The sequence below is a fragment of the Carassius auratus genome, chromosome 28, assembly GCF_003368295.1.
Source record: "Carassius auratus strain Wakin chromosome 28, ASM336829v1, whole genome shotgun sequence".
NCBI lineage: Eukaryota > Metazoa > Chordata > Actinopteri > Cypriniformes > Cyprinidae > Carassius > Carassius auratus.
Window position 1 is genome coordinate 14,855,246 of NC_039270.1, and position 20,327 is coordinate 14,875,572.

The window sequence follows — 20,327 nt, forward strand, 5'->3', positions numbered from 1 at the left end:
TATATATATATAGTAAAAAAGATAAATAGTCCTACATAATAAAATTGTGTCCTACAAGATAAATAGATAAATAGTCCTACAGATATATGAAAAAAAACAGAAGTTGTGAATAAGCATTGGTTGCACATGCCTTCTCAGTGAATACACTTTCTTAACTGAATGAAATCTGAATAAAGGGTAATAAAACATTTTACTGAATCAACCGGATGAATGAATAATTTAGTTATTCGGCTGACCACCTGTGATAGTACACAGGATTGATGACTCACTCACTACACCAACTGAAATTACAATAACATGCACTAAATGGAAATAATGAAACACTAAATGAAAATAATTTCGCTTTTAAAGCAAAAGTTCAATAATGCATAACAATACCTACCAATATCATCTCTGAAAAACACGAAAGCTGTAAAATGTTGCCAGTCCATACAGGTAGCTACTATTTGTAAACAATGATTTTATTTTAATTTTCTTATGTTTATCTTTTGGTTTTATTTTTGATGTTTATTGCAAAGTACCCTCTGACTGTATTTGTAGCTAAATCTTTAAAACATTTTTTTTTTTAAATATGCCGCGTGAGTGAACTGATTCAAAAGATTCGAATCACATACGTGAATCAGTCCTTTACAATGTAAATAGAAGGGCTATTTGAAAAGCTACTGGAACCGTTAATTTAACTAACTAGGCAAAATGCTTTGATTTTAAACATCAGTGTACTTTTATTTCTAAAAAAGTGTGTCTGTCACACAGGTTGTTTCTAGTACATCCGTTTCCCTAATATGGGCATACTGCGCAGGCCGCGGAGGCGGAGCTGAAGGCGGGATCAAAGGCTCACGTGCCGCGCGTCTTCCTCCGCCTCGCGACAGCAAAATGGCGACTGTTGACTTCGACTCGTCCGTGGATCCAGAGATGGACTTGACCAGCGACGAGGAGCTAGAGAGGTAACTGACAAGAGCGATCACTTTAATCTGATCCGTTTGTGAGGTATCTGTGTTTTAGAGCAGCCGTGACCGGGCTCAAGGTTGTGTACAGACCCTGAGATCGCGACTGCCGCATGACTTGAAAATCAAGGGTTGACTCTGGCCTAGTGTGTGCCTGGCAGCGGCTTTTAGTGCTGGGCGCCTGCTGCTGTTCTTGCATCTTTTAAAAAGGGGTTTGGGCTTTCAAAACGATGATCAGGGGTGCCGTGCATCGTGTCATTTCGACAGATGTGCAGTTCTCCGTGACACAGTTTAAGGCTGAGAATTGGGTCGAAGGCAGCGTGACACATTAGATCTTAAGAGCACAATGCAGAGGCTCTTAAACCCACAGATAGGACAGTAGAAACATACAGCTGTTCACCAGCGACGCGCTGTTACCTTAAACATCCCAAACAGTTATAGTTGAGAGGTAACCTTAGTAGAGGACTAACGTTACAATGCAAAAAAATAAATGACGTACGGGTCTCCTGTATTTACAGGCCAGTACTTTTGACACTTTCTGGACGTTTGGTCCTAGGTAATGTTATTAGGAACACGGACAGATTCGCAGTTTTTTAAAAAAATACTCTTAAAGGGACAGTTCCCCACAAAATGTATACATTCTGACATAATTCACACGCTTAGATTAATGTTACTGATTTAGGTCACTTTAAGAAGAATGACAACCTCATCCAGAGTTCAGGTTTATTATATGTCAAAAGGACGTGTAAATAAAGTAAATGGGGAACGATCTGAGGCTGACTGACGTCTATTTCAATGACTGTTTCAATTTAATTTTCGAAGTAACGTTACTGTCGCTTTAAATTAACATGGCGTTTCAATTATACTTAAGTGTTTACTGTCATGTTTGTGTGAGTGTGTGTGTGTATATATATATATATATATATATATATATATATATATATATATATGTATGTATATGTATAATGCACGGACTAGTAGCTATCTATAAGTGGTTGACTTCTGGAACTTTCTGTTTGAAGTAGTCTCTGTAGGCGGATGGAAGCATGACGTGATCTTGCACGTTGACTAGAAACGATCAGTTACCGAACTGTAACTGGACGCGCGAGACGTTAACCTCGTGTCTGACATAACTTTCCTCATGTGAAGTGTAGTTACAGTATTATCTGTCGGAGTCACGCTCTACTGTACTGTTCCTGGTGAACTCTAACATCTTAGACTTGAACCAGTCTCAGTGTGACCCTGGATCAGTAACACCGGTATATTTGTAGCAATAGCCAACAATACACTGTATGGGTCAATATTATACATTTTTATATATATATATATATATATATATATATATATATAAAATAATTGACCCTTATTACTGGTTTTGTAGTCCAGGGCCTCATATAATTTGTCTGCTGTTGTTTTAATAGACTGAGTTACAGTTTTCAATGTAACTCTAAATACATGGAAATTTGACTAATAGTGTAACACTCGGGCTCTGGAAGTAAAAATCCCATTCATTTTTCATTCCTCTAAAGACCTGCTGTGAGCTATGAGGTTGTTAATAGATGGTATATGTTTTTGTTGAAGCCACCTGCCTGCATTATTTACATTTTATTTTTTAAATAATCATGTTCAACAAATTAAAAATTTAATTACTCCTGATTTGGTATAGAAATAAATCTCCACCAGCCAAAATCAAAATAGGTATCCATGTATGCATATTTGATTCTGTATTATCCATAATTTTCAATTCATTTTATTTGCAATGCTTCATGGGATTGTAGTTCTTTCCTTCAATAAAACTATTAAGTACACGGTCTTGTTTTTCTTCAAATAAAAGTTTGCATTTTTGTGATTCACCTCATAGTTGGTGTGGTTAATGGTTAAACTCTTAAACTGAGGTAAGAAAAATTACAAATTACAGAGGCTGTTGAAAAAGTGGGCTTGTGCTAAATGCACTTATAGGAAAAAAATACTATTCGTCATGACTTAAAGGGATAGTTCACCCCAAAATTCAAATTTTATGTTTATCCGCTTACCCTCAAGGCATCCAAGATTTAGCAGACAAACAGATTTTTGGGTGAACTATCCCTTTAATTGTGCAAGTGATCTAAAGCATTGTCAGCTCATGTACCTGCTCTACCAATGATTCATGTCATTACGTCATTCTCTCTCACAGAAAGCACCAGTCTGCTTTTGGTTTCCAGATTAACTGGAGGGTGCGAACGGTGACGTCTGAATACAGCACTTTATTTGCATGACCACACAGGTGGCACAGGACAAGCCCTTCACTACAGCTGCTCTCTGTCGGAGGAGAGTGTGAGGTTGAACACTGGTTTGCGATTAAGTAGACTCAGCTGTTGACCGTTGTGTAAAGCTCTCTCTCGATATTCCAGAGATAAAGGCATCATTGACTAATATTTCATCCGTGTGATATGCAAACAAGTAGATGGCATGCTTACTTGCTTTGCAGTTGTGACAGGGTGTGAGTAATTAGTTTATTGTTTGTGTCAGTTGTGTCAACGTGTCTTAAGATGTCATTGTGCTTTTGGTCAGCTTGACCTGAAATCACAGTTTTCTAAATGCAAGTGAATATTATTGTTCATTAAAAAAGGGAATGACTTTGTAATCTGTAATCAAAGTTGTGTTCACCCTTTCAGCCAATATAATTTTTTTTATACAAAATTTAATTAATATTTAAGAAATGTAAAATCATTTGACACTGGATTAAGAAATAAATGTGTAAAAAAACGTACTTTAGATGACAAGTATTTTTTTAAAATAAATATTTAGTAAGTATAATTAAAAAAATAAATAAAGCCAGAGTACTTTTTGTATTTTAATTCCTTTGTTTAACCATTCTATCTGATTACTAGATCGACTTCTATCCATATTAGACAGAATTGTTAATGACAACTGCAAACAAGAGGTAGAATCATAGACAGTAAAAGAAATGGACACAGCGACCCCATTGGAACTCAATTGAGACAAGTGAAGCCCATTTTTAGCTATTTTTAGCACTTCCGTTTCTGACGCACAGACTCAAACTAAGCTTGATGACGTCAGCAACCTGTCTGACAGATGTAAATCTTTTAGTAGCTGTGCGTGCAAACTGCCATCATTAATCTTGCAGAGACGGCAAGCTTTAGCGGGGAGTTCTTTGGCTTGAGTGAGCAGGAATAAGTATTCGGATTAATTATTTTTTATAGTATTTTAAAATGTAACGCCATTACGCCATATTAACTTAATTTCCTGGGAGCTTCTCCTTCTGTCTGTACGGTAATTTCTCTACTGTGCGACAGAGAGTCGAGTGGTTATGATGAAATCTTTAGCCTATTTTTACAAAAACTGTTTCTATGGGGCCATAATGTAACATTGCCGTGTATCTTTAGAAATAAATAATGGACAAATTAAGTCTTTAAACGCCTCAGATGTTAAGTTATTCGCTGTCAAAGTGACGCCAAAATGAATGGGAGGTCAATGGGATGCTAACGCAAGTGAAGTTCTGCTACAAGATGGCGGCACGTGGCCGATTTCAACTTCCGGTCGACTTCCTTGCCGCCTGGGTAGAATGTGAGCCCTGTGTGTTCAGGTGCTGATGCTCTCAGCGCCGTCAAAATAAAAGTCCCACCTCGAACACATTGGCCAAGAAGAAAAATTTTTACGGCCGATGCCGATATTTGAAAAATCCCAAATATCGGCTTTGGCAAAATATCGGTTGACCACTAGTATATATTTATATTCATATAATTTATACTATAAATAAATATTTTTAATATAAAAACACAGCCTTTTTTTCTGAAATATGTACATGTATATGTATGTATTTATATAAACATAATAAATATTATTTTGAAGGTGATTAATTGTAACTGTATAACTGTAACATTCAGATTTTGTCCTGTGGTGCGCTTGTTTTACCGAAAATATGCATTGTTTTCTGTGCAGCAATGTTGTTGTCTTACATCAGGTTGCTATTGCACTGAATTTTGAGGCAGCAGCAGAAACATAGGAAGCTGAAATGCGTGGCTACTAGTCTCCAAATTCATACAGGTGTGTAGACCAGCTGTATATTGTAATTTTCTGGTCTACTCATACTTCGCAACAACACAACCTTGTTTCTACAAAGTCATTCAGCATTCTTTCTTTATACAAACAACATCTGACGTGTTTACATTTTACATGGCATGAGAAAGCTGCACAAAATCTGATCGAAGCACTCAAACAAAACCTGTTTCCCCTAAATGCAATGTGAACAGGATTTTAAAGCACATGTGAATGTTAGTCTGAATAAGGCTATTATGTCTTAACTAGACTACTTGAATCATTAAGTCTGCTTAAATCCAGACCACAACTGGATTTAAGATAGTATCAAATAGTATTTAAATAGATATTTAATATTTAATATTTAATATTTGATAGTATCTATCAACTGCAAATCACTCAGATCTGACTCCATTTTTTAAAGATCCCACATCTCAAAATCTAATCAACAATCTATAGTTTGAAGTGGAGTTTAACGATTTTGGAAAATTATCTAATTTCAAGTGTATTTATTTCTTTACCAATATTGCAATTGCGGTTTAATATGCAATTCTTTTTTTAAAGCTCTTTATTTTCTGTATTATTCATCAAAGACAAGCCATAAATCATTGTATAGTATGACCAACACAATATTAGATGTTCAGGCCTTTATGTTGTAATGAAATGTATGTAATGAAATTAAGTGATGCATGAATTGATACAAATGACATTTTTATTTAACCGCTACAATCACAGTAGTATATTGACTAATTGGTTGAACATCCAACCTTGTAAGCATGTATTAATTATAACGCATTGACAAATAAACATTAATATGAAAGTCAGTAACAAATCACACATACTAAAGTAGATTGCAGAAATATAAAAACAAATCTGTTGCTTTACCACACTACTTTAGGTAATTCAAACTGTAATAAACATATGTAAAACATGTTTTCACAACACATCCCACCCAGTTGTTACTAAAAACTAGCCCATTCACGTTTCAAATTGGGATCCACTGGTAAAAATGGGTAAAATACATGGTTTTTGGAGGGGTCTCTCAATCCGCGGTCTTGGCAACACTGTAGAGTTCCAACTTGATGGTTGGAGTTATGTCACAGTATGGAAGAAAATATCTGTCACTACTCGATTTCATTGTGATTTTTGTTATGTTCTTTTTTTTTCTTTTTTTTTTTAAGTTCACTATTTGGCCTTTCCTTGCAATTCTGGGAAAACTCAAAATGTGAAAGGAGTTGCAAATGTGAGTTGCAAATGTGAACTCATAATTACTTAGTCTCATAATTTTAATAGTCTTAAAACTTTAGCATGATGTGTAACAAATATTGGAGACATCTCAACAACACAAACCTCTTTGTTACTTTATCAGTGTACATTTAAAATTATTACACCTTTTATATTTTATGTGGTGTCATGTTTATTATGTTGTTTTGGCATTTTATTTATTGTATATCTTTTTTTAATTCGCTTACTGATAGAACAACAGCAGCATCAGCAGTATGGTGTAACAATTATTTGAAACGCATGTATTTGGAACTTGCTACCTTATATCTTTACTCTTTTCATTCAGTATCTTCATGGCTTTGGAAAACTAGCATCTGATGTTTCTCTGCATCACTTTTCTCATTACTCTGGGTCGTCAGCACCAAGCTTAGTTGAAATTTCTTTATAGGAATAAAATGCTTTCTCTGAATCTTTAAAGTTTCTATGTGAAAGATCGTACAGGTGTGGATCTATCCGTGGAAGCTCAACTATTCAACACTTCAGTGTATTCATGTTGCTAGTGACTAGGATATTTAGTTCTCCTGAATGACCTCCGCTGAATAAGAAATGAACCAGGAAAAAAAAAACGCTCACGTCAAAGTTGTTGCAGTTTCAGAACACACCCACCAATTAGATAACCGCCACAGACCAATGGTGGCACAAAGATGTTTAGGAGCCAAAACTCCCCCAGAAAGGTTCGCTTTGGTCAGCTTTTTCGAACTGCTGAAACGAAGGCCCCGGTATACTTCAAACTAAATCGAAGAACGAACTGATATGACATGAGGCTGAAACAAAGTTTGTTTTGACAGTTTGAAACCACTCGCCAAAGCTAACTTCCTGAGGGAGTTTGTTTTGGCTCCTAAACACATTTGAGCTTCCATTGGTCCGTGACGGTTATGCAGTCGGTGGGTGTGTTCTGAAACTCCACCTTCTTTGATGTTTGATTATTATATAATTTTATCTTAATTTTTCAGTTCGTTCCTCCTTTTGCAGAGGTCCTACAGTAGAGTAACATCTCCTGAATACACCGGAGTGTTGAATAGCTGAGCTGGCACAAAATCTATCCACACCTGTACGATCACTCGCGGAGAGACTTTAAAGATTCAGAGAGAGTATTTAATTCCTAGAACGAATACACAATAACAAACCTTTGTTTTTATCAAAAGTAGATCATAAACACAACTAATATATCAAAATCTGTATAAATTTATCCAGTTGAATTAAACAAATGAACACTAATAAAATAAAGTAAAAACCTGACTCCAGTATTTTTTTTCCCACATCATGCTAACGTTTTTCAGACTATGAAATAGGGCTGCATGATATTGGGAAAAAATGACATTGCTGTATTTTATTTTTCTGCGATTATATATTGCGAAATCTAATCAAATTTTTTTCTTACAAACAAAAATGTGGTGAGCACACTTACATTCTCGTTTTAAATCATTTAAACATCGACACCATTGTCTCAATTTATTAATTGACACGATATGTCGTTTAAGCATCGATATCGCGATGTACAAATCCACGATAGTCACATCGCAGGATGTGCGATGTAGGCTGTCGTAGTTGATCCGTTTAACAGGGCAGAGAGAGAGCGCTAGAGAGAGGGCGCACAAGAGAGAGAGTGAGAGCCTCGGCCGCACGCTCACGCTCAAAACAACACGATTAATATTGATTAAAATGCGCAAGGGAGAGAGAGCAAGATGCGCCGTGAGCGTGCGGCCGAGGCTCTCGCTCTCTCTCTCGTGCGCCCTCTCTCTTGCGCTCTCTCTCTGCCCTGTTAAACTGACAGGACTTAAAAACACATGCAAATGATAAACTTTCACTCTATGATGGTTAACCTCTTAAACTCTGCAGACCCGGTACCGGGTCCGAAAATAGCATGCCACATGTTTGTGTCTCATTTGCATATCCTTCCTTATATGGCATTTGCCCAGAAATGGGTTCATTTGAAAGCTTAGAGTGTTTTCTTTACAAAGAATACCATTAATTGGGGTTTTATGATACATAAAGTAGTCAAATTAAGCTAAGAAATATATTTTCCCCCCCCATAAATTTCCATCTAACGATTGCGAATACGTTTTCGTAAGAATGTGTATTTAAAATATTTTTCACAAAACAGTCAAGTCATATATCACAAGAAAGCTCTCATTCTCAGGAATCTGATGATGTAGATCATTTTATTGTGTGACAATCACAGATCGAATGATCTTCAACAGAATCGCGATGTAAAATTTCTCTCCTTATTATTTATACATTTTGCACCGCTTCAGTCAGCCGCAAACAGCCACGCATACCTATATACTCGATATAATCTTTTAGATTAGAATCTCTTCTTTCAAACAAGACCATTTTTACGTTTCTGCGTGCTTCCATTGCTGAGATATAAAGCGTTTTGTACAAGTGCGCAAAAGCGCTCCAAGAGCTGTATGATTGACAAGATCTCTTACTCATATTGATGGGTCTAAAAGCCTTTCTTCTGGTATAGACGTCTGACCTCTTTTGTGAAGCGCTATTTGTCCTGATGGCTGTCATTCACAAGTCGTTCCTCCAATCGAAGGTGTGAATTCAGCACCGCGGGGGTGCTGGAACTGGACAGCGACTGCCCACTCTTTTCCGCTTGTGGAGACGCAATGGTCTCTGGGAAACTGAGTCTTTGGCTGCTTCTAAACAAAGGACACGCGTGGAAAAAACTACTAATGGCCGACGCTACGGATTTATAATGCATAATATTCATAAAACAAGTTCTGGGTGGCCACCTTCGCCGTGGAGAGGTCAGGACGCGCATCTGGTAAGCCTATACGCGTGCTACTCGCTTTCATACATTTGATTCTTTATTCTGAGGCTTGGAAGCTTCGCTAGCAATAAGCTAATATGTTTATTTTCATAACTGTGCAGTGTTCGACCGCATCTCAGTGAATGTACAGTAATCCGTACAGTACTGGGGGAATAAACATAAATTAGTTTGCTGACGCTCCGAAGTTCGCGCAAAAGCTTCGGGGAGCTTGTTTACGTTAAATAGAAACCGAAACCAAAATACACGCTGATAAAAAATCAAAATATGAAATATGAAAGAGACGGCGAGGTCTCTCAATCTCTACACGATGCAGAATAGACATAAATGAAACGATATGAATCTGGAGATTGTGTATTCTATTTTAGATTGTGATAGACCAGATATTTTTTATAATTTTATGCATGCTGCTATTGTGAAATATGAATTATTTTCTTTCAAAGACTGTTCAGAAAACCCACACACAAAAAAAGCACAATGTATTGAGATGGTTCATCATATGTGAAACAACATAAATAATACTATTTGTCACAAACAGCAGCTTTTTATGTAACTTCTGAGTGTTTTCTGTCAAATAATATACAGAGATCACATTATTCCATACTGCAAGTGTGCAAAAGATGACTTCATACTTATTTAGACAAAAATTTTATACAAAAATGCTATTATTCCTTCCTTCAGTTGGAATAGAATAACTTTTGCATAGATTAGGATAGAAAGAAATTTCTGTTTTCCTCTAATAGTAGACAGTTGGAAGAATCACAAGACATTTGTCTGAAGTTGCCAGCCCCTTCAATGCCTGAGTTATAACATTTCAAACTTCAGTTTACACAAATAAAATAAAAAAGCGCCTTGTTTTTTTCCCTATTTATTATAACACAGACAGCATATATTGTCATTTTTATCAATTTCAACAGTGTTTTATGTAATTTCAAAGGGTTTCCTTTGAAATTATACCAAACTTTCTGAGCTTACACTGTAGTATTAGTATAGGCAGGCATTCAAAATTAGGTAGGAAAATGAAAAACGGAAATCCCCAAAATAGCATTTGTGCTTAAGAGGTTGTGCAATTAATCCGCGAATCACATTCGTTATGGGCCGGGGAGCAGTTGGCCCGTACAGTTACTGAATACGGATCAACTACGACAGCCTACATCGCACATCCTGCGATGTGACTATCCTGGATTTGTACATCGCGATATCTATGCTTAAACGACATATCGTGCACCCCTACTATGAAACATTCACACTCCCCGTAAAGGACTTATGGAATGGATTATGGAATGGTTAATGTGTATTGCGAACATGATACTTGAGTCTGAATTGCTGCTAATCATTATTCTTTTGTCTATAATATTCTGGCCATCTCACACCTAGATTGCCTATACTTAATTTCATTGTTATTTGTTTAGGGGATAGGAGCAAGCATCGTGAGTTGTGACACGTTTACATTAATCTACACCCCTCATCCAGCAGTTCGGGGGTGTTAGAAAGTTTGTTAACAGTATACCATCACTCAGCCTTTTTTACTTCTTTTTGCCCCGAAACGAAAAACGAAAACTAACTTTGTTTGAAGTTTATTGGGGCCTTGATTTTATTCGAAATGAACAGTTCGTTATTCTATTTCGTTTGAATTATATTGTGGCCTTAAAGTTAACCATCTCTACAGATGGCTTTCACTGTTGCAGAACTTGTTTCCTTTTGCTCCGCTCTCATGTTTAACTCTTCAGTATAGATGGGTAAAGTTAAAGTTGGTAATATGACACTCGTTCTCTAGTCTTCTTTGAACGGATACTCCATCTCACCTGCTGCCATACATCTGTGTGCTGTTTGAATGATTTAAAACAGACACCACTGGTAGTGAAGTACCTATGTTTAGCAGCCTAATCTTACTTTATACACTTCCCACAAACACCTATAGTTCAGAACACAATGTATTCACTAAATACACGCACGCTTTCACTGACCTTGATGGTCTCCCTCTGTTAATATTGTGTGTTGGAGTGTTTATTACACCGTTGTAGGCAGGTATTCTGGAGTGTAGCCCATTCTTTAGAGGTCTCAGATCTTCAAAATGTGATATGCACGTGCCAGTGGTGTATTCTGATCTATATCATCTGGTTTTTGTGAGGACTTGTGGCATATCCACTTCCCAAAGCACAAAGAGGATGTTCAGTTTTGGAGCAGCTAAATCTTAAGTTTTCTAACAGATGTACTGATCTTCTGTTTCTGGAGGCTTTATCATTTTCGTTTGTGTCTCAATCCGCAGGGAAGCAGAAGGCTTCAAAGAGCAGGGAAATTCATTCTATGTCAAGAAGGACTATGCCGAAGCTTTCAACTTTTATACCAAGGCCATCGGTAAGAACCCTTAACATTCACAAAAGTGTGCTCTGCTGTATGTGGTTCATCTGTCTGCCTAGCTTTCTGTACACATGGTTTGCATTGGGTTGTTCTTACACCCTTCTGAATCACATACTGCCCTCACATTAGGCTCAATACTCACTCATGAGCACACGGTTTCTCTCTTCTCCACATGTTTTCCTTGAAGCCTGAAACATGATTTTGTCATAGTAACCACTTGTTTTGGTGACCTTTTCCATTCCGCTTTTAACAGAAATAACCACAGATTTTTTTTATTCCCCTTTCTGTTTACTGAAGTATCTAACTACATGTTTTCTCTGTGTCCTTTTAACAGACCTGTGCCCGAAAAATGTCAGTTACTATGGCAACCGTGCAGCCACACTGATGATGCTGAGTCGCTACAGAGAGGCACTGGAGGACTCCCAGCAGGCCGTGCGGCTAGATGACACTTTCATGAAGGTGAGCACTTCTGACGTTCTGCGCATTTAGGATTTTTATTTTATTTTATTTTTTATCTGGAAAGGTTCCATTTGGTGCCATGCTTTAGCTCAGGGTGTCCCAAACTGTGGTTCACGAGAGAACCGCAGGGTGCTTGTGACTAGATTTAAAAGCTAACCATTAAAATGTTATGCTTAAATATGTTTTAAAAAACATTTAACAAATATTTAAATGAGCCTATTGTATCCTATTTGATATGACAATTTCTCAGGCCTTTAAATTATCATTATGATCAAAAATGTGCAGAAATGCCATCTGTTAACTTATTGATCATTTACATTACTTTTATATTACTTTTTATTTTATTGTTAGCTAGTAATAAGCCTTTTAGTATCATTCTAAAAAATGTCCCGGTTTAGGTTGTGGTTGATTTTTTGCTATGAAAATAAAATACTGTATTTTTCGGACTATAAGTCGCACCTGAGTATAAGTCGCATCAGTCCAAAAATACGTCATAATGAGGAAAAAAACATATATAAGTCGCACTGGACTAGAAGTCGCATTTATTTAGAACCAAGAACCAAGAGAAAACATTACCGTCTCCAGCCGCGAGAGGGCGCTCAATGTCTTCAGTGTAGACTACAGGAGCACTGAGCAGCACAGAGAGCCCTCTGGCGGCTGTAGATGGTAATGTTTTCTCTTGGTTCATGTCTCTTAGTTAATTTCTCTTGGTTCATGTCAAATTCATTTTGATAAGTTGCACCTGACTATAAGCCGCAGGACCAGACAAACTATGAGAGAAAAAAAAGTGTGGCTTATAGTCCGGAAAATACAGTAAATGTTTTTAGTATTGTTTTAAGATGAGCACTTACTGGACTGAAGCAACTTAGGTTTATTGGATTACCGTATACATTGTTGTTGTTTTTTGTTTTGTTTTTTTTAAATCACTGATAGTCACAAATGTGAATATTAAATATGACCAAGCTTTTGATGAATTTTTTTTTTTACGTTTCTCAATCAGCATTGCATTATATATTTTGAACCCACAATAAAAACTACAGAGCATTTAAAGCATTTAAATACCATGTTACTAATACAAAATTATTGGGAAATTATAGTGACGTCTAATTAATATGAATTTTATGTAAGTACCCTGCTATGATGTAATAAAGAACTCATTGATTTACATTACAATCTAAAATCATTTCTCAGTTTGGACACCTGAATAAATGTTTGTCCTTCACTAATATGAGCTCCACATTCTCACTATTTCATACTGTATGAGTCATGAAAGCTTTACGTGTCAAATATGATACTTAAATATTTTGCCGTTTAAGGCTTTAAAGGGTTAATCTTTAAACTTTTAAAGTTTCAGCTGGCATAAAAAAAGCTTGGAATTCATGAACTGATGAAATGCATACTTTGAATGCAATGAATGTTGTTTTGGATAAAAGCATCAGCAATAACTGAAGGTGTATGCATAAATGTAAATGTAGTCAGCGTTCTGTTTTAAATTGTAAGTCACCATTCATTATTGTTCTGTTCCACAGGGTCACATGCGTGAGGGCAAGTGCCACCTGCTGCTCGGCAATGCTATGGCTGCCAGCCGCTGCTTCCAGAAGGTTCTAGAGCTGGAACCAGACAACAGTCAGGCACAGCAAGAGGTACATCGACTATAAATACCAAACACTGTTACGTCTTATTTCATGCATCCATAGTCTCCTCTGAACTTCTGGCACATGTCAGTCACAAGGCCTCTGACCTCCTGTGTCTCTTGCAGCTGAAGAACGCCGAGTCCATCCTGGAGTTTGAGCGCTTGGCTGAGATCAGCTTTGAGAAGCGAGACTTCAGGATGGTGAGTGTGCTTGCAATACTCTTCTACCTGCTGAGAGTCTGATGTGCAGCTGGATCTGAAGTGTCTCTCTCTCTCTCTCTCTCTCTCTCTCTCTCTGTAGGTGGTGTTCTGTATGGATCGGGCATTAGAGCCCGCTTCTGCATGTCACCGGTTCAAGGTTTTGAAAGCAGAGTGTCTGGCTCTGCTGGGACGCTACCCAGAGGCCCAATCTGTTGCCAGGTAACAGCGCTATAGTGTTACGGGAAATGATTTGTTCATAGGTAACTGATATATGGTTCTTCAAATGAAAGCTATGTTGATATATGATTCTCTTTTTTGCAGTATATAAGCCTATTAAAACAGGAAGAGTGCTTCCTTTATTGTATTTTATTTTTAAATGGATGTTTTTAAAAGGTCTCACCATGAAAAGTGTTTTTTGGGCACATTTTCTATATTTTATAGACCGATGTATGCCTGCTATTCCCCACATCGTCCATTGAAAAATCCATATCACTTGTCTACTGATGTGTATTTTTTATTCTCACCCCTGCTTTTTTGGCTCTTCAGTGACATATTGCGGATGGATTCCACCAATGGCGATGCCTTGTATGTGCGGGGATTATGTCTGTATTATGAAGACTGCATTGATAAGGCTGTGCAGTTTTTCGTTCAAGCACTGCGCATGGCACCAGACCATGAGAAGGCCCGTCTGGCCTGCAGAGTAAGTGCATTTGAATGCATTAGAAGTATTCAGATTAAGGTTATAGTTTAGCCAAAATCTCCCTCAGGGCATCCAAGATGTAGATGAGTTTGTGTCCATCCTACCATATTTAGAGAAAGTTTGCTTTAGGTCACTTGCTCACCAATGGATGTCCCCCCCCCCCCCATGTTCTCTCACATCAGAATCTGTTGACATTATTTTAGAACAGTGTTGGACTGTTTTTGCTTGTAAATGGTGTTTGATCTGTGCATATTTCTCTCCCGATTCAGATGAGATGACTTTATCACTGGAGAAAGCAACTTTAGGCATAGATGACTCGTATTTTAGCCAGAAACAATAGTTTGAAGTAGGGGTGTGTGATATACCAGTAGACACAAAAATGTATCATTTGCACACATCTTTAACCATTGCAGTTTAAAAAAAGAAGTGATTTTCAGCTGCTGAAATGCAAACTAAAGTGCTATATGCATGCACTGTCTGTGAGGCTGTTTTTAAGTGCGGTCTGAGGAGCGCGCAAATTAAGACGCTGCTCATAAAGTATGTGAGTTTTTGTTGCTTTATTGGCCTTGAATGGTTAAATACACACGTATCAAAATGACAATCCTCTCACTGCTCTAGACTAAATCTTTTATACTTTATTGGATTACATTTATACAATGTATGTAGCATTTCTTCTTGTAGTTTTTGCCCAATAGCTTTTAATTGGTTACTTCTCTTCAGTGAGCTTAAAAAAGCAAAAATAACTATATCGTGATGTATACTGTTATTGTGATTTTAAAAAATTACTTTTATTGCGATATAAGAATTTGGTCATACTGGCCATGCCTAGTTTGAAGTTAATGTTGTAATGATTAACTTATTACAAACACGCAGCTTTTTGCTACACAAGATGTTAATTCATGCCCAGAAGTAGTGTTATTGTAATGTTTTTTTAACCAAGCTTTTTGGCCTCTCTTTTTGACGGCACCCATTCACTGCAGACGATCCTCTGGTGAGCAAGTGATGTAATGCTACATTTCTCCAAATCTGCTGCAGTGCAGAAATAAACTTGCCTACATCTTTGATGGCCTGAGGCAGAGTACATTTTCAGCAAATTGAACTGTTCTTTTAAGTTTTAGTGGAGTGTCGTTAAAATATCTAATCGTTTCTTTGTTATAGAATGCTAAAGCCCTAAAGGCAAAGAAAGAGGACGGGAACAAAGCCTTTAAAGACGGCAGCTTTGAGGAGGCATATAACCTCTACTCAGAGGCCCTGACCATCGACCCAAACAACATCAAAACTAACGCCAAGCTGTACTGTAACCGAGCCACCGTCGGATCCAAGGTCTGCGTTTTTGCCATTGTACTTCTGTACTCATTTGATTTGAATGCATTATCAGTACACAAGGCCGAACAGCAGACCCTGTTCCAGTCTGATTTCGGTCATTGTTTGGCATTAAAACATGACGTTTCTCTCTCTTCTCTGTGTCTTCAGTTAAACAAACTGGAGCAGGCCATTGAGGACTGCACAAAGGCTATTAAACTAGATGAGACCTATATTAAAGCTTATTTGAGAAGAGCCCAATGGTGCGTTAGTGTTTCTACACACTTTAAACACCTTTGAGGCTTTATTTGTTGTTTAACCTGGTCATTCTGCACCGTAGTTACATGGACACAGAGCAGTATGAAGAGGCTGTCAGAGACTACGAGAAGGTTTATCAAACAGAGAAGACTAAAGGTGCGTGTTCATTTTCAATGTGCGTTCAAATGTTTCATTTCCATCTAAAGATGTGCCTCTTTATTTTTATTTTTCTGTGGTGTGTTTCAGAACATAAGAACCTGTTGAAGAACGCTCAGTTAGAGCTGAAGAAAAGCAAGAGGAAAGATTATTACAAGGTCCTTGGGGTGGATAAAAATGCCACTGAAGATGAAATAAAAAAGGCCTATCGTAAACGAGCCCTGATGCACCACCCAGGTACAGATTTCATTCAAATCCTTTATACACTCTATGTCTGTTAATTCCCCAGAAGTCTGTTCTTTAGGCAGCAATGTGTAAGAAAGTCTGTAACACAGTCTCTGTTGTCTTTTTCACAGACCGACACAGCGGAGCGAGTGCTGAAGTGCAGAAAGAGGAAGAGAAGAAGTTTAAGGAGGTGGGCGAGGCCTTCACTGTGCTCTCTGACCCCAAGAAGAAGTCCCGCTATGACAGCGGCCACGACCTGGAGGACGACGACATGAACATGGGTCTGTCTCCTTCAAACATTCAGCATCTTCCCATTTCTCTTTCTGTCAACGCGGTTGAATTCTGTTATATGGGTTCATTGATGCGCTTCGTCTTTCAACTGAAGCTTCTGTAAAATAAGTAAAATATTATTTGATTTCTGTATGGTGACTAATGATTTTGTGACTCTTTATTTGCTCTCTTTTCAGACTTTGATGCCAACAACATCTTCAAAGCTTTCTTCGGTGGCCCTGCTGGGTTTAGCTTTGAAGGTAATTCATGTAAGGCAAACCTTTAATTACTTCTCATACATTTATTAATCTGATGCTCAGACTGTACTGTAGAGCCTTGAATTTAAGTGCTGTTGTAAAGTTTGGGGTTGGTACGAATTTGCCTGGTTTGGAACGATGTCTCTTAATGCTCACCAAGGAATCATTTACTTGATCAAAAATGTTCAATGAAATATTATAACAATTTAAAAGAACTGTTTTCTATTTGAATATATTTTAAAATGCAGTTCATTCCTGTGATGCTTAAGTCTTAAGTGTCACATGATCCTTCAGAAATCATTCTGATATGATGATTTGATGCTTAAGAAACATTATCAATGTTGAAAAGTTGTGCTGTTTAATATTTTTGTGGAAGCCATTTTTTTTCCCCACAATTCTTTGAACAAAGTTTAAAATATCAGCATTGATTTAAAGCAGAATTCTGTTGTAACAATGCCACTTTTTTACTGCCACTTTTGATCTTTCAAAATAATCGTACCAAACACAAACTTCTAAATGAATGTGTAAATACATAAAATTAAGACTACTGTAAAAATACACTCTACAGCTGTTGTGGGGATGTAGCAATACATTGTAGCAATAAATTTGTCAATATTTTCTCAAATTATATTCAACTCCGATTCTTTTCATTTCAGTGTCACTAAATATTTTTCACGTCTTTTTTCCCCCTGTAGCATCTGGACCTGGAAATTTCTTCTTCCAGTTTGGCTAACTTGGCAACTTTCAGCATGTATGCAGTAGTTTCACAACCTCTGGATTCCCCTGAACCGGACTCTTCCCCTCCATCCCTGCCCTCTGATGAACTACACTCCGCCTCCACAGTTGGACCTGCGTCTGTGCCATTGACTTGTTTTACTGCTTATGCACACAGACAACAACGGCAAGCCATGACCATTCTGTACCAGAAAAACAACACGATCCATCGCACAGTTCTCTCTCTGATCCGTGTCCTTTCTTGCCCTTGTATTCTAGCTTCAGTTTTATTGTTTTTTTTTTTTGTTGCTTTTTTTTAATCCACTCTATTGAATGTACCCTGAATTCATTGCCATTTCACTTTATTCAGCTTTTAAAAGCTTCAACTACAAATTGGGTTTATGTTTGGGGCAACATAAGACGGTGCTACATGCAAATCTGTTGTTTTTCCCCAGGCTCACTCTAAATACTTTAATCTCACTTCCTGTCTGCCCATAAACAGCCCCTCTCCCAATACATTAGAGATGAAAAAACACGTTCGTACAGGAAATCGTCACTGCTAGTGCCGTATAGATTGTTTAAACATGTACAGTCAGAATTCACACAGATATTATATTTATGCGACATTGCAAACCATTTTAAAGGCCTCAGCAAACTTATTTTGTGAATGCAGCACCTCATGCCAAATGTCACCGTAAGAAAAGCACTGGTTCTGGGTTTCGTCAGGCGAGAGGATTGTTTGACTACTGCATACAGAGCTTCAGAGAGAGCGAGTTCTCGCACCTGTTGACCATGTTCCCTCTCCGTAAGATTCATTCATCAATGTTGCCATTCGACCCCTTGCTGCATTGTACATTTTACTGGAATGTAAAGTGTTTCTTTGTGTTGATAGTTTATGACTGTTTAATTTTTTTTTAACTGAAATACACTCTCTTTTTTGATATGTATATTTATTGTAAATTCGCTGGATGTGAGCCTTGGATGGATGGATGGATGATCTTTCAATACACTAGGATCTACACTCTTTAAGGTTAAACCCAGGGAGAGACTATGTTTGGCCAGCACTCTTGTTAACTTCTGAATGAAAGAGCCTCTGGAAGGAGTGAATGTCAGAGGAGCTGATTGATCTGGTTATTTGTGGGTTTGATAGCATTGACTCCACAGTGTGTACAATATGGATCTATGTAAATTGCAGGCATGATCAGTGAGCCGTGTTTACCGTTTTACCTACATGTTCCTTGACATTGGATGGCTGAAGATTTGTTGTGCTCTGGCATACTCTTGCTGTCTTTTGACCTGACCGTGTACCCAGTTAGGAATCTGTGCAATTGAAGCATTTGTCTGGAATACGTTCATATTGCTCATCTTAAAAGATCTTCAGTGTATTCAGAAGACCATGTCCATGCTGACTTTGCTCACTCCGCTGGAACAGTCTTGACTATGGACAAGTTTTTAAAAAGCCATGTAAATAAAGTAAGCCTCTTTCTGTTTCCCCTTCACCAAATTCTTAACTTCTCTGTCTCTTCTAATACATATCTTTTAGTTGTTTTTATTTTTTTCATCACCACAGACATTTTCAGTCTTGCTATAACTTTATTATTTTGTATAAATATGCATAAAATGTCCGATAACGAGGAAGGACAAGGGCCGAAAGAGTACATTTAGCACCTATGCAGCTGAAGGTGAGCAGCTGTTCCAGAAGGGAGAGTGGTACGTTTGAAATTTCTATCATTAAACTGAGTGTTTAATTTCACACTTTATAAGAGTCTTCTTGGTTGCCCATCAGGCTTTAAGGTCTTATTTGAAACTTGTGGAAGCAGAGAGCACACTGAAAGACAACGAAGACTTCTTCAAGCTGTGTTCATCTGTGCTGCTCAATTCAGTTTTATCTCCTCGTTTGAGAAGGTTCAGCTTTGTATGTTCACTTGTCCTGAAGGGGGCGTACTTCCATAATATGAAACCTTATCACATGATTCTGGCAAAAGTAGGGCAGTAAGGGCACTAAGTTGCCCCAGAAAGTATGTTGACACTTGTGGCACACTTAAAATTTGATCAATATTATTGCATTAGATAAAGAAATATTAAACCAAGTGACATTCATGTCACAAACACACTTTTTTATTTTACAAAATAACATTGAATTAATAAAATGTTCTGTTTAAAAGTAAGACTAAAAGTTTTAAGACAAAAAGGACAGGTTAAACTAGTGAAACTTGGCCATGCACTGAAGTCACTCTAAAGTAGTAGCAAACTAGAGAGGTTAGTTCTAGGAAAAGTAACGTTAACCGGTTCAGATTGACACTTGGCTTGGTATTTTGTATGTAAGGCAATGCAATGAACTATTTTTTTAAGTGTGGCTTCCGTATCCAAATACTTTTTGGAGGTATTATATATATAAACACTCTAAATTAATAAGCAGTTATGTTTCGTTTCTAAATGGAATATATATATATAGTGGAAGTGGAAGTGACGTGACACAGCCAAGTATGGTGACCCATACTTAGAATTTGTGCTCTGCATTTAACCCACCAAAAGTGCACACACACAGCAGTCGAACCCACAACCTTAGGGTTAGGAGTCGAGCTCTCTAACCATTAGGCCACAACTTGCATATACAGGTGCATCTCAATCAATTATGTCATGGAAATGTTCAACTCATTCTCACTGCTGTGTGTGTGTGTGTTTGTGTGCACTTGGATGGGTTAAATGCGAAGCACCAATTCCAAGTATGAGTTAGCATACTTGGCAA

At 37.5% G+C, this 20,327-nt stretch overlaps 1 protein-coding gene across 2 annotated transcripts; it reads left to right on the plus strand.

Annotated features, from left to right (window-relative positions):
- Positions 1–791: 791 nt before the first annotated feature.
- LOC113046937 (dnaJ homolog subfamily C member 7-like) lies at positions 792–19,077 on the plus strand. Of its 2 annotated transcripts, none has more exons than XM_026208093.1 (14): positions 792–944; positions 11,312–11,400; positions 11,738–11,862; positions 13,392–13,505; positions 13,622–13,696; positions 13,797–13,915; positions 14,243–14,396; positions 15,555–15,719; positions 15,870–15,961; positions 16,039–16,112; positions 16,203–16,349; positions 16,469–16,618; positions 16,805–16,876; positions 17,560–19,077. In XM_026208093.1, exons 1-14 carry the CDS (start codon positions 874–876, stop codon positions 17,595–17,597), a joined length of 1,485 nt encoding a protein of 494 aa, XP_026063878.1. In that variant the 5' UTR covers positions 792–873; the 3' UTR covers positions 17,598–19,077. The 2 variants fall into 2 exon arrangements, with proteins under 2 accessions (XP_026063878.1, XP_026063880.1); XM_026208095.1 differs by having other exon boundaries at positions 16,805–16,867.
- Positions 19,078–20,327: the final 1,250 nt, after the last annotated feature.